Raw genomic sequence first — 15,432 nt, 5'->3', positions numbered from 1 at the left:
ATTAGTGTCTTTTACTGTAATTTCATGTGTATATTCTAAAAGACTGCATGAGAAAACTGTTTAAATCAGCCTGAAGTCACAAGGTGTTGAACACAAGGTTGAATAAACTGTGTATCAGACAAAATTACAGATCTAACATGAATGTATCAGTCTGACACTTTATAAAATGGTTAACTCAGTGTGGCACATGAGGTGCTTTTCAGAGGAATTTCACAGGTTGTGCCATTAAATAACTGGATAACAGAGCTCATTTAGCATCTGGGTGTGTTGTCATTTATGCTTAAGCAGTGAGAGTTATTACATAAAACTACTAACTGGCTTCCAAGTCTGTGCAAACAAACATGAAAAACGAGACATGGATGAAATGTAAATTGCCTGTGACCAAATTCTTAGCAAACAGATTAAACTAATTAGTAGTTGTTGTTTTTTTTGTCATAATGCTAGATTAAGGACACGAGAACTTTCTGAAAATGTGTTTCAGTCATAACAGATAAAAAATCTGTATGAATGAGAAACGCATATAAAGTGCTTTGTAGGATGCAAACAAGGTTAAAGAGGATTTTTTTACCCCATCAGGAAACGGTTCCAACTGAGCGACAGGCGCCAACTGTAAGCAGATGCACCACTTGTTTAGTTTCAAAAGCACACTGGTGCAGTGCACTTTTGCAGCACGCATTGGCATCGTCGGGTACGACTGCACTTGTTCATACAAATGAGGTTACAGCCTAAGCGCAGGGATGAGAACATACACTGTGTCAAGATCTTTGACCAAAAGACAACAGGCATCAAAACACATAATTAAGAGAATATCCATCAATCTACTATAGATTATGAGGTCATTCACTGTCAGTAGCTTTGGGCTAGCCGGGTCTAGTTGCTGCATACCCCGAGCAGAGCTGGGCTGCCATCCAACCCAGATAACTTTCACAAAACAGAGAAAGTAAATGACAGATTTGAGAGCACAGGCACTGCTGATCTGCTGTGATGGAGTACTCTGAATCACTGAGCCTGAGAAACTGAGGCTACTCTTCTGAATTTAGAACCGATGACTGATATTTAGAGATGAGCGATGGCCGGAGTGACGCATGGCTCTTCCTGTTGCAGTGGCCCAACACCACTTCAAAGCAGTTAAGGATGTATTTACTTTCACTGAATCTATTAATACAAAAGTCTGTACTTTGTAATTAAGGTTTGTTTATCAGGGAACAGGTGAAAGAAAAAAAAAAGAAACGCAGGCCAGGAGCAAGGACATTGCTCCTCATTGGCTGCCTCATTTAGTCCGTATCTCACTCTATAATCTATCAGTTTGATTCTTGATTCCTCTTAAACATGCCAGCTGTCTTCTCCTTATCACATAAAATTAACAGCCAAAGAAAGGAGGGTGGGGAATGTAAATTACCCAAACCTTACTGTAACGGTAAATGTCAAAGAGTTGATTAATAGCTGGTAATAAGTGAACCTGCTCAGCATGATTGAAATCAGGTATGAATAGTGGACTAATAGTGGAATGGCCCCTGCTGCTCTCGTTGACTCAAATTCTTGCTTTCAAGGCTGATGTGGTGTGTATTGACCACTGCTTGCTAGTTGAATGTTACATTAATAAAGATGATGAGTTGGATAAAGGCAAGGAAATTGGTAAAATGTTAGACTGCAAGCCACAGAGGATTTATACTGTCGTGCAACATCTGGGTTGAGCAGACAGAGGGAGAATGCAGGGAATGAGCACAAAGAAGGCAGTGACGTAGAAAGACACTTGAAGTGGTAAAGGAGACCTTTGTACAGGAAGATATTGAGACCTCAAAGGAGAAAAAGGAAGGAAGAGGAGTGTGTTAGTTATAAAGCCTCAAAACTTTTATGAATCATTCTTCATTCTTAAACAGGCACAGAAAAAAAAAAAATTCCTCAGTTGAGTCTAGGTGCAAACAATATGTCTGGTATAATCATAAAATCTTAGAACATTCCTTTCATAGATCTGAGGTCTATCATTTCAAACAAATCAATGTGGATCACACCCCCGCCCTCTCCCCAATGTATTGATCACAAGTAAAAAATTAGGACAAAAGATCCATGCCAACAGAATTAATGCTTACTAAACAGCAAACCTTTTGCATGGCTAACTGACTAAATGAATCCTGATGGTCCTGATGATCCTTTCAATACAATATATTTGCAGCTCTGTGTCTTAAGCCTTGAAAATATATAACATATTACAAAGTCTGCAGAAAATAACTGTAAAAGACAAAGAAATAAACATAAAATAGCAACTTTCTCTTTAATTAACTGTAAGAAGTATTAACCATAAGTGCTTTTTCAAGTATGTCATCAATGCTATTTTTTGACTTCCTATACTCAATCTATGGTTATACTTGTGCAGCTGGCTAGTAAAAGGCTTTGTTAAACTGTCTTTTCATCACAAACTATGGCCAAAATACCATTAGCTTTACTGTAGTTAGCTACAGTGATGAAGCAATAAAGGGTATCACATAAGATGCCCCTTGTCTCTGTGTCTACATTAAAAGACTAAGGCTTCAAACATAATGTAACTTTAATAACTTTGCTTTGGGACGAAGTCAGTAAGTCTGAATTCATGATACTGATATGGAGTGTTCACATGCTATGAAACTGCACTGTCCAATATCTTAGAAATTTCGTTGTTATCTGGTCATCTGTTCGGCTTTTTAAAAGTTATGTGTGGCTGAGTGAGTACACTGTTGGTGGAGAGTGGGGCATTGGACAATAGCGCTGTAGGAACCTCGCCATACATCATAAATTATCAGGCTTCATCATCATTTCCACTGTTTGCAGCATAAATTGGTAACTCCCAACAACATATTTTAAAGAGAACCAGATTTAAAGGCATTTCCTTACATTGAATATGAACATAAAAGAACAAACGACACAGTTAGCGCGCTTCTTTCACCAAACGGGTCATCTTAAATGCAGCTTTATCATCACGAACTAACACATCTTTAAAAATTGTTGACTGGCCTTGTCAAAAAAATAGACATTTTCTGACACGGAGAAGCTTCTGTTTTAAAGGATGACCGAATGATGGTCGAGAGTTTGGTCGATAGTCACCAACAAAAATTAATCTAAGTAGCAAGATGGGCCAAGATCTGTTCAGTCAGTGGAGGTACTGAGAAAGTCTCAGAGGAAAAACAAAAAAAACTTTATTATAACCTTTATTTAACCAGATAAAAAAAGAAAGAGATCAAGATCAAGAATCTCTTTCACAAGGGTGACCTGGCCAAGAAAGGCAGCAACGCACCACACTAAAAATCTTCCAATGATTATATAAGTTTATCAAACTAACAAACAAGCTCTACAGTGGTTTTCAATACAAAGAAACTCTTTTGTAATGTCAGCCAGATGAATAATTTAAACTCTGGAACAAAGACGAATGAGGAAAAACGGACAAAACAGCTACAACTATCATGTGTCATCCCTGCATCTAACCCAGCGTATCCTGCACAGACACCTGTCAGTGATAAACTCAGTGACCAACCAGCTGTTCAAGCAGCTGCTTGCTCAGTCAGGATGATAAACAACATTTATGCCTGTTCTGCTTCAAGCAGCGATGATACCGACACATGCAGGACCAGAAAAGCTCCGCCCACTCAGACAAACAGAAGAGTTTTCTTATGATGTGCTGGGTGAATGAGAAAAAAATATAAAAACAAATTCATACATAGGCGAGATAAGACCGGGCTGTTTGCCATTCATAACAATCACATCATAGCAGTAACCAGTACTGTGGCTGCCAATCTGAGAGGTTACAGGAGGCTGTAAGATGTAACATTTTAAAGAAAGAAGACTCAGTCCATCAGTTAGTTTACAGTCTGGTCCTCTGGGCTGAAGGCCAGAGCCTGATCTCATTGATCTAAAGTTTTTCTAAGTGAATTTCAGTACAAAATGCTTGATTCGAGTGGGAAGCAACAGTGTGAAACACAAAGGGTTCACTTAGAGAGACACTTAAAGCGAGACCTGTGCAGAGGCTCAGTAATGGTTCTTTGAGCAGGGCAAAATTAGGTCTTTATCACATTTTCCCTCAAACCAGCTGACATGGATCATAAGATTACACAAAGTGTGAGTCTAAATAACAGCTTCAGGGGGTGAATGTTTGCCTCCACATGTACAGTAACCTTGCTCAGGTAAATCATTCACTGGTCTTTGGTACAAGAGTCTATGTGTTGTCTAGTAACTACCTATATTATATTCAGCTGTACTCAATGCCGCAAACGCATAGATTTCTCCCTCCCAAAATAAATGTTTATGATTAGTTGTGATGTGACAAAATAAATTGCATTTCTTTATCACAAAAGTATTAGTATTTACAACCACACCACAAGTGTGCACAGTCTGAGTCTTAGATAAAAAATGTCAGTTTTTTCACCACCTGATTAAAAGTTTTAAGCCGTTAAATTTTCTGAAAAACCAGGCATTATTGTCACTGTCACTAAAAAAAGAAAAATATAATTTCTCCACCTCTGAGTAGACTATAAAGCATTCAAGACATTTAATCTTCAGCTTTTTGTAAATGATTCACTCATCAAACATCAGTTCAGGTCAGAGAGGGGAATACAAGCATCTTGCGTCCAGTCTCAATGGATTAAGTAAGAACTCAAACAATTTGCTTTCTAAGGTTACTTTATTTGAGAGCCTTTACATAAAGATACATCTAAGCATGCTTAGTTAGTTAATACCGTATCTGCTTCAAAATCATTTAAAATATAGAGAGAAGTGACTTGCTTATGGGAAGTGTGTTCAACTGCAACCTAACGGGTAGTTTGAAACAATTCAAAACTCTACTGTATACTATATCACAGTTTCACAAGCAGCCACATCACTAAAACTGAATGACTGTGAGAAATTCGATAGAACAACAGTTTTGAGGCTGGAAGGATTCATCACGTTGCTCTCACGTCAACAGGTGAGATGCTTGCTTCGAGAAGGTTCTGAACCTTTGAACGTCTGCTGACAGTCTCCCTGGAAACTTCTGGAAGCCACCCTGCTGACACCAATAGTGTGGCTGGAAACCCCCCCAACATTTGTGTGATCAGAAGCAGAGGAGCACAAGACAGAACGCATCTAATCTTACCTCTATTTGTTGAGACTGATCACCATTATCATTGATCTAAATAACACCACAAAAAATATGCTGAAAACTGCAGAAAAGTTTTAATTAGATTGTTAAAGATCAAATCCTCACTCTTTATTAGTTGAGTCTACAAAGGACTAAAAGTTACAAGTTGGCTTGGTGGAAAACAGTCCTCTAACAGTTTGTTGCACTTCTGCTTCTGCTGTAGAAAACAAACAGATGAACTAATGATGATCCCTGAACCTTTGCTGTCAACCCCTGACACACCCAGACCAGTTTTTCTTTAGCCCAATCAGAAACATTGACAGTTTAAGGGATGTTTGTGGACATGAGATGAACGTAGGAGCTCCAATGACCAACTTTCACGAAACAGACGAAGCAAACAGCAGCAAAATGTCTTGCAGTTTGGCAAGTGTGCGGAAACAAAACACAATGAATGCGAGCAAGGCCTCCGTGCAGTGCTTGGATTCACAGTGACAAACTATTACTGGAAATAGGAAAATTCCTCCAACTTGACTCATGATCAGAAAACAAGTTGAGACTTAGTGGAGAATTTATGGGACTTTCAATGATACACAGTAATGATAAAGGCCTGTTGTAATGTTAGTGCACAAGTCTTCCATTTGACTCAGACAACAACATCATAAAGATGGAATTCTCGAATGCTCTGAGGCTGGTTTCTGGTGTAGATGCCCAGCAGGCGGTACAGAAAAGGTCGATTTATGTCTCTCAAGAAACTCTGCTTACTAAAAAAAAAACTAAAAGCACAGCTGCAATTTCAAAACTGTGTTTGAGACAGTGTTTTAAAGGACTTTTTTTAATCAATTCTGTCTTACAATTCTGAGAGCGATAGAGAGAGAGAGGGGGTGGCGGGTATTCATCTACTCCTGCTTTCATTTACTTTCTGTATGGGATAAAACATTATCACATGCACACATGTCAGTCAGAACACAATGGAGACTGGCAACAGAAGAAAAAACTTTTATGGAAGTCAACATCAACCTTTATTGAAAAAAAAGGTGCACTGAATTACATTGCCATGGTGTATTTTTAGTGAGTGAGAAAAATAGTTTATGCTGTGATCCTTACACTAATCTGATCCCAAGAGATGCACCAGAATCCATCTGTTTCAGTCTCTGAATCCGAAAAACACACTGTCGTTCTGCACACTGTTAATTAAACATCGTCATGTCCAGACCACAGACGAATGAAAGGAAACAAGATGAATAACTGGGTGGGGAAACATGACAATCATGTATGCAGGCTTCCAAAGCTCTAATCTTATAGGACGCACAGCTGAACCCTTGTTAGAGAATTTTAAGCTCCATGTAAGACAGACGTCACTGCAGCATTTTGTGCATGCGGTTAATAAGAGCAGATAATAAAGTCGGGGGACTAGCCTTGACTAACACTTCCACAAACCAATTTCATACCGAAAACCATGAGTTGTACTTTCTTTATCCAAATCAAGACATGCAGATTTCAAACAGCTTTCAATTTTTCTGGGTTCAAATTTGTGTAAGATCCACATGTTTAATGGTTTTTGTTAGTTCCAAGCAGTTCATTGAGATCTGATTCAACGTTGCACAGCCCCAAAAATAAACACTGCTGCTTTATAAAACCAACGCCACCGCTGAATACAGCCGCCATTTTCTGCTGCATATTCTGTTAGTTATTACAACTGACATCGATCCACAGAGCCAAGAAGCTGCAGTGGACTAAACCTTTTAGACTTCACACATCCTATTTCCTGATTGAGTTGATGCCAAAAATAACAAGCTCAATCCTCTTGTTTGTAAAGTACAGTGAGTAAGATCAGTTGGAGCTATATTTATGGTCACTCCAGGCATATCCGATTACAGTTTACACACAGAATTTTTCACGTGAATGTAGCCGAATAAGGACTGACAGGAAGGTCACAGGCCCCCGCCATCATTATCGCCTTGATACAGTTGTTGCCAGTCCGCCTGTGTTACACTGCTAAGTAAGTCATCAAGAGTATGGGGGGGGTCGGGACGCAGGCACTCACAGTAATTTCAAAGCACAGGGGCCAACAGCACTCACATATTTTAGGAGGGGGGAGAAAAATTACAGCAATGAGGTCATTCTGCTCTGAGGGTCCGGTCGCATACGCATTTAATGGGGACATAATTGATGACAACAGTGCAATTTCTATGACAACTGAGCAAATCCATCTGCTAATAAGGGGCATAAGGTCTGTATAAGCTAAAGGAATTTACAAGTGTTGATTAACAGAGGAAAATTATTTTGTGGAGACACAACAGCTGGGCAGCTGAACAGCAACAGCAGATCCATAGCGCAGTAACAGGACAAAACCCAATAAAGCACGGCTTTACATCTTTCCAAAATACATCGTAAAAATAGAAGAGTTTGGCCACGTATCTAGAATAACGCAGTGAGTGTTTTTCCTTATTGTCACGTATTTCTGCCCATATGCTGCAGTGAATAAAAACAGCTGGCATTAACCTCTAAATGAAGCTGAATCCATCATGTGGCTCATTAGACAGGCTTTGATATCTGTGCAAGACCAAACAGCAGCGTAAACAAGCCAAGAGCTACCACAACAACCTTAAAAAAGATTCGGCTTGGCTGCTAAGAGGCCTCAACCTCCTTTGGCTATCTGCACTCTCGTGACCCCAAACAGAGCCTACTTCAAAGACTCCGTACAGTAGGCCCCAAAAGGGGCAAGACCAAAGATAGGCGGAGAGAAGATAAGCTGCAAGACTGACTGAAGAGCAGAGCACCTTGTTAATAACTAGCTGATGAGTATCTACTTACTTTGAGCTCTGGCTGAATGTATAAAGCCTCTTCACACAAGCGCAGCAGTATGGAATCAATCCATGTTTTAGTGCGTTTACGGTGACCCATTTAAAGGCACTGTACTTGAGATTCTGGCTTTACACAAAACTATTGGGAGATGTTGTTGAAGGCAATCTGTTAAGTAGCTCAGCATACAGCAAAGGGATATCTGTGGGCATTTTAAACAACAAGGACTCAAACAACAGTCTGAGGTCGGCATAATCTTAGAGATTACAAATCCAGGAAACTGAAGCTGACCTACTTTTTGCTTCTGTTTGAACTGTCTTCTTCTTTGCCAACAGCCCCGTGTGAAGTGACTATCGAGCCTTACGGTGGTACGCAGTTAAAAAACCGCGTGGCATGCAAAAGCAAAAAAATCCCCACAAAAGCAGTTCAAATATATACTGAGTAAAAAAGAAAGAAATGCAAAATGATTGTAATGAACATGGTGAAGTACACAGTAGATAATATCATGACTTTTATTTTTTTTTCTGTTTACAAAAGCCAGTTTGCATTCAAATAAATTTATTTGACTTTAGCTAATTTGGACCCACAACGAGAATCTAAATCCTACAATCCTCAGTCACTAAAAACAAGATGATGTCTCAGCTGTCTACAGTTTTCACAAGCAGCAACATGTTAAAATATGCAGCTGTGATGCATCAAAGCGGACACACAACTAAATATAAGGAGAAGCTCTGAGTGAAGCGAAGGGACAATATCATTATTCATAAAAATTGAGCATGCTAAATTACTACTTCTTTGGATGACAGTTCAAAATTGCAATTTCTACAACTAAGAAGGCGCAATTATGTGAAAATTATGTGAAAACTGTGTTCCTTTTGGTGCATTTCCCCTTCAAAGAGTACGCTGTTCTTTCAATTCTAGTTTTTTTGGAGGGGGGGCAGTTGTTGTAATTCTGCTTTGCTAAATTAATGGTCTACAGTATTTACTTATTAATTAATTACCCTTCACAGCACAAGTCAGAAACTACAGACTACAAGACTGCATCATCAGGAATGGACAGTTCACTGTTACACCGTGCTGCCTGTTCCCTCTGACCAGAAGTTGAAAGAGTCCTCTTTTAGCTCCACAATATTATCAGTTAGAGGTTTGTTATTCACTGTCTGAGAAAACAGATATGTGGCATAGGAGTGACTGAAAAGTGCAGACTCTAAGACTCAATGTGTGTCTGAAAGGAAAAGTTTTACACACCTGTTCGCTGACAGATGCTGCAGCTGGAGACGTCCTTCATCAGACGTTATCGGACTCTATGTTTGCAAACTTTTGTTGTTCTTTTCTGGCAGATTTTGCTTTCTTTCTATTTTTTTTAAAGAGGCACAAAGCAAACATCTGCCATCTTTGTGTATATACAGCTTTTAGCGCGCCTCCGTGAAATACAGAGGGGTTTATCAGGGATGAGTAGGTGAGGAGAAAATAAGTGACAGGGAGTAGAAAGAGAAAGGGGCAGACACAGACCACCGCAGATCTGTACACGTAGCCAGCCAGCACATACACACATACATCCATAGATAATAGCCGAAGAATCTTTGTGTGTCTAACACAGTGATGCAGGCAGCACTGAAACTGTCATGGCACTTTTATAAAGGAGATTAAAACCTAACACCAACAGGTGCAATAAACCTGAAGCTGCAGACTGTTTAGTTAAATATCATTTGCTGCACTTCAAAATTGACGCTGTATTAGAAAGTATAGAGTTAAAAACTAAGTTGAGAGAAACTGAACATGGACTGAATGAGAGGATTATCGTCCTGTTTTGTGCTTTATCATTAAAATCTTTTTCATGTCACGGTGAGCATGACACATCACATGCTTCTCTATTTACTTATCAGTTATGTAACAAGATGCTCGAGCAATGCAAAGCCACGCTGAGTTTGAAGCGCACTGAAAATTCCCCAAATACAGCTTGAGAGGGAAAGGAAGAGGTTTCAATGATATTCAATGCAACGCTCGGTTGCTAGGCTACAACATTTAACAATAGAGGTGGTCACTTTTCTGTTTTCATCTCCCACTTTGAGGTATAGTCAGCGTCATACACAGATTTGCAAGATATATATGATGATTTAAGGCAACAAAATACAGCAAATGCTTTACTTTACTTTTTCACAGCACTGAATCCTGTATTTGTCTGACATGAACTTCCTTATGTTATACCCAGCATCATGTTATTTACAGCTCCTTTTTTTCTATGCTGATTAAACAGCATTAATAAGGAGCTGGACATGACAAGAAAGCATGTCTACAAAAAACAAAAATGCAATTGAAAACAGTCAAATGAGAAAATGTTATTCTTAAATTAATCAAGCACGGATCGTGTTGATAATTTGTAAATCATGGCCACTTGAGAGAGTAAAATAACAGAGAACAGAAAGTGTAAAACAGCAGGCCAGCTAAGCTTGTTTAATATTTCTGTTTTATGTCAGTAGGTTTCTGTCATGTGCTGTAAGGGCGTAGCTTTGAACAGCATCAGTGACATGGATCACAGGAACGCAGCATGAAATCACATACCATGCTGGTGCAATGAAGATCAACATACCAGGAAGTCAGACGACAGCGCTGTGGATGTGTTTAGCAGTAAAGCTGACTGGTGTCGAAAAAAGAAAAGCTTGAGGAAATTACGGTTTGCACATATTGACCATGACAAAGAGATGTGGTTAACAGCCAGGAAGGAGCAAATCCGGCTGCCAGCAAGTAGCAAACAGGCGCTTAAAACCAATTTTCATCTATCACTTATTTACAAACCAGGCTGAGCCAAACACCTCTGTGCTGGCTCGCATTATTACCCTGCATTAATCAAACACCATCTTATGACCTGCCCTTTCACGCTGAGGCTCATAAAAAAGCTGAAAAATAAATCTCCCCCTTTCAGCGTTCCACTTCGGAGCTCGTTCAGTTATCAGATAGCGCTTCCAGGCTGAGGCGAGGCGTGCCCACCAGACACTTCTCACTGAGCTGCACGTACACAACCTTCTCACAGAACCGTTTCCTTCACATAAACCACAACCGCTCGGCATCCTTGGAAATGCACATAATGTGTTTTTGCCAGTGAATCACTTCCTGTTGGATGACACATTTACGTAACTGTGAAATCTTAATACAAAGTAATGTTTGAGTGGCACAATTTTGGAAAACTACCAGATGGGTGGGGCTTGGGCACATACGATTAATGTGTTACAGTGTTTGAGCACAGTTTCACAATTATTCTATATGAAACTGAAAACAAAACATGGTCCTCTAGGCTATGGTTTCCACATAAACTGTGATGCTGCAAAACTTCAGGTCTCCTCCAGTTGATTATTTTCAGCTCAGTACAACTTAACAACACTACTTCCTTATTCAGTAGTATTATCTTCCCTCCTGCAGTCTGGTAAACTGACAGCTCTTCATCCCAGTCTAGAGCTTTTCCGAAATCTGTCCCCTAACTCCTGGAGTTCATCCATGGTATTCCTAAAATGTGGCATGATATGGATAAATTAAAGGAATGATAAGTACCAGATGCCCTCCTTCCCAGTTGTGTCAAAACTTCTTTCTCAAAAGAATGCCACAAACAAGCATACAACACCACCTCTTTTGGACTTAAAAGATATTTCAGTTGCGCTACAATACTCAGGCTTTAATGGTGTGAAAACACAAAGACTGCTCTCTCGAGTATTCTTCAGGCAACTCAGGTGCCTCACTCTGAAGTGACAGCAGCACGCGTATTCCTGTGGTTTCAGCGCAAAACGTCTCCCTAAACTAAACCTGTACAAATAATGTGTTTCAGCTCTTTAATCTACTAGACTGAGTATGAAAAGCAGCAGCGAGTCTAAGTCACAGTGTACACTCTGTAAAACTTATCACATCAAAACTGGCAGAACATTATTCCTCATCGACTTCTTTGACTTAAAATACAGCACACACCCTCCAAGAGCCTAAATGCAAAGTCATGGAGAAGCAAACACCAAATCCGCCACAAAGGCTAAAGCAAACAGAGTAAGGTGGAGACCTACCTGGAGAAGTTGACAGGAAAATTTGCCAAAGCTGAGGCAGGGGAGAGCCCGTCATTGCTGCTCTGTATCCCACATGTCTCTCCTCCATACCTTTTCTCCCCCATCCAGCTCTCTCCCATATGAGGCAGGTTTGAGAACATGCCAAAAGGCTTCTGGTCTTGCAAGCCTGCTGTGGAAGGTGGATTGGCTCTGTAGTGGTAGCCTGGTCCTGCACCGACGCCCATGGAAGAGGACAAGGAGCTCATGCTGCTCTGGAGGCACTGAGACTGGCAGTAACCAGCACCGTCCTGCCTCTCCTGTTTGACCACACCAGGAGTACGGATGTGAATGAAGTCAGGATCCTTCTCCTCCTTGATGATGACACTGGAGAGAATTGAAGGAGTCTGCTGATGGCGAAGCTGATGTTGCTGGTGCTGTACCATGTGGTGAGGAGGCTGCTGCTGGTGTTTTGGATGGTGCTGCTGCTCTGAGCCATTCACACTGGTACAGTTACCTCCATTACCAATGACAGACTTTGTTTCCTTCAGCAAGCTGCTGACAGGACCACCACTACCGCTGCTATCTTGAAGGATGTTATCCAAATGTGTCACCTCTGAATCCAACTCAAAATCACTGATTTCTTGCAGGTCTCGCAAAATCTCTGTATCATAAATTAGGTGACTGCTGTTGCCTTCTAAATCACATGGACCAGCACTCATTTGTCCACTGTAAGTTCCCAAGTCCTTGTCCAAGAAAAAACTCCCCTCCTGCTTGATGTGCTGGGGAAAAAGGTCGGGCAGAGAGAGGTTGTCCAGGACAGACGTGTTTGAGGTGCTGATCACAGAGGCAGATGTCTGGTCAAGATCGGTAATGCTCTGGCTCAACAACGGAAAGCTGTCCCCAAAAATATCACCCTGTTCTTGTTTCTGCATTCTGATCATTTTACCCTCCTTGACTTCAGAGCCCTCACACGGAACCAGTTTTAGAGGGGACTCAAAGAGTCCTGTGTCACGCTGGTCTTTGGTCCCTCCCTGTCCATTTGGGGCCACTGTATTATGTGGCAGAGACCCAGGGCCAGGCAGATGCATTGCAGACTGGAACAGTAAACCAGGCGTGTCTCCTGTATCCTTGTCTACCTCAGGTCCTAACTCCCCAAATGTCAGGCTGTCGTCTCGGTTACCATTAAACTTTAGTCCAATCTGATCCATTTCCTCATCCTGAGAATGACAGCAAGGAAAGAGATGGAGAATCAAATCACAATGCATAAGAGAGAACGAAAGCAAATGGTACACTGATTCAGAGAGTGCAATTTAGCAGCCGTGGAAAATTTTTTTAAAAAACAGAAGTCTTACTGATCATTGGCAGCAAACAGGTGTCAACATCTGCATTAAAATTAAAATAACCCACAATACATTGACTGACGCTGTTCACTTATGTAGTTTTCAGTATTTTTGCAGAAATGACAGCAGCCAAGTCAACAAGACAACCCCCCTTCTGTCACACCCACACTGGGACAACATGGCAGTGGCTCAAATGTCCCGAACCAGCCACAGTTACGGCACAAAATGGGACCAAAGCCATTACATACCTCGAATGATTAATGTGTTCACGTTATTTCACTGAATTGCACCCTCTTCTCTGATAAAGAGTCAGGGCTTGCAGGACATGCCCAAGCATTGCGCTGCAACTCGTGCTGCCGGCAGTCCCTCATGCAGAAAGCATGTGTGCAACAACATGCATCTGTCCAGGGAGATTAACTCACTCCGAGGCCTCTGAGTTTTCAGTGCAGGCAGCGACGACTGTCTAACACAATTTGCAAGAAAAAGCTAATTAAGAACACAGTCGAGACTTTACCAACTAAGCAAGCGTGGATTAGAATGACCACATAACAACAGAACAGATGTACACAAACAGATCCCGCATCAAACAAACCAATTCCAAACTTCTTGGTCATTTAATACGCTGTAAATGTCAACTAAGACAGTACCATGTTATAACACATTTGCAGTGTTATTGTCCTGTTCTTATCGGTCGTCAGTTAGTTCTGTTTCCAGCGGACAGAGCCGTGCAGCTTACATATGGTGCTTCTGTATAGGGCTGAGATTGACAGCACGTAACCTACTTTGCAAAGTCAAAACCTGCTCCCTTCTTAGAGTTCCAGTTTAGCTCTTCGGGCTTTCTTTACACATACAGTTGTATGAGTTTTTCCAGCAAGAAAAATAGGGATATGTGCAATAGGTTTCACCACATACATGATATTACTGTCGGATACAGAGTCCAGTCACGATATTCTAAATTCAAGTCGTGATTAAGGTTTTTCGACAGGACAGAAACGACCAAGGAAGGCTTGAGGTTTTAAAAGTTTGACTCTCGGTACTGTACTTTTCCACTGAGCAGGAAAACTATTACAGAATTAGTGCAACCTGTTGGCGAGGATGGGAAACTGCACAAGATCACACTCCTGCGGCTCAAGGAGCCGAAAAAAGAGCAGGGAAGTTAGTCAGCTATTTACTAAAAACAATACAAGCCGGGATCTCTGAGGGCTGGTGGGGATATTCGTCTCTGTGCCACACGGTACAAGGCTGTCAGCGCGCTCCTGGCGCGGCACCGGGGACGCTCATCGTCGGCCTACTCAACGAAACCACCATTTTTTTCTTTTTTCTTACCCCCCAACCCTCGCTTTTTTTCCCTTTTTTTTTTTTTTACATTTCTGCATCAGTATACCGAGAAGACAAGTGGCTGCACCTGAAAGTACTCCGTACCTGTAGTGAGAAACACACTCCACCTTTTAGGTCATGTCCTGTCAGTCCAAGTTGGAGGGGAAAACATTTGAGGGGAAAAAAACACAAAACGCTATGTCCACTAAGTCAAGCTCTCAAACGAAACTCACTTCTTGCACTGATGCTGTGCGCTGAAATAGGTGGATCTGTTGCTGCGTCCCCCCTCCTTGAGACAGGAAAACATTCTCCGCAATATTTCTAACTAAAAGATCAACAACGTCGCTGCTGGCTCTCGCGAGTTCATCGTGTGCGCCCTTTCTCGGATCCGTGGACAACTTTTGACGCGCGTCCGCAAGAGGTCGAATATTAGAATGAAAAATATTAAAAAGTGAGTCAGTTGCTCGCGATCTTCGGGATTACTCCGCGGTGAATCGTCAAATCTGCGGCCCAACGTTCGCTCTTTGCGCCGTTAAATCCGTGAGTACGTTAAAGTTATATAATAGCCGCGGTGCTCTGCGCACTCAACTGCAAACTCAGGCAGGGCGATCAGTTACAGAGCTGGCGTCAGGTTGAATCGAACTACAGCTGCACTTCCGCTTCACTGTTTCACAATAAAGACTCGTCATTCGCCATAATGAGCTAAAAACAATGAGCCCTCTCGTTGGTAAATTGTCGTTAATACCAGGTCTTTACTCAACTGGAATTGGGACTTTGATTTGTCTCACTAATTTCAGTTTTATTCTCCAAGTCAATCTGTGTAGCTTTTATTTAGAGGCTGAATACTCCCTTTCCTTCCTTCTGTCTG

The 15,432-nt window shown here is 41.2% G+C and overlaps 1 protein-coding gene across 4 annotated transcripts in view; it reads right to left on the bottom strand.

The window, feature by feature from the left end:
• Positions 1–15,177, bottom strand: part of LOC140280009 (glucocorticoid receptor-like) — a 54,276-nt gene extending 39,099 nt beyond the window's left edge. For 2 of the 4 annotated variants that reach the window (XM_072375260.1, XM_072375257.1), the window contains exons 1-2: positions 14,670–15,177; positions 11,929–13,124 (exon numbers count right to left, since the gene is read on the bottom strand). In XM_072375260.1, coding sequence (XP_072231361.1) covers positions 11,929–13,115 — 1,187 coding nt within the window. In that variant the 5' untranslated portion in view covers positions 13,116–13,124; positions 14,670–15,177. Of the gene's footprint in view, positions 1–11,928; positions 13,125–14,029; positions 14,201–14,669 lie in introns of those variants that run through there. The other 2 variants (XM_072375258.1, XM_072375259.1) reach the window with 2 other exon arrangements.
• Positions 15,178–15,432: the final 255 nt, after the last annotated feature.

The sequence above is a fragment of the Leuresthes tenuis genome, unplaced genomic scaffold (assembly GCF_036924035.1).
Source record: "Leuresthes tenuis unplaced genomic scaffold, fLeuTen1.0.hap1 SCAF_21, whole genome shotgun sequence".
NCBI classification, from domain to species: domain Eukaryota; kingdom Metazoa; phylum Chordata; class Actinopteri; order Atheriniformes; family Atherinopsidae; genus Leuresthes; species Leuresthes tenuis.
The sequence above is the reverse complement of the archived record's forward strand: the minus strand, read 5'-3'. Positions and strand labels throughout refer to the sequence as shown.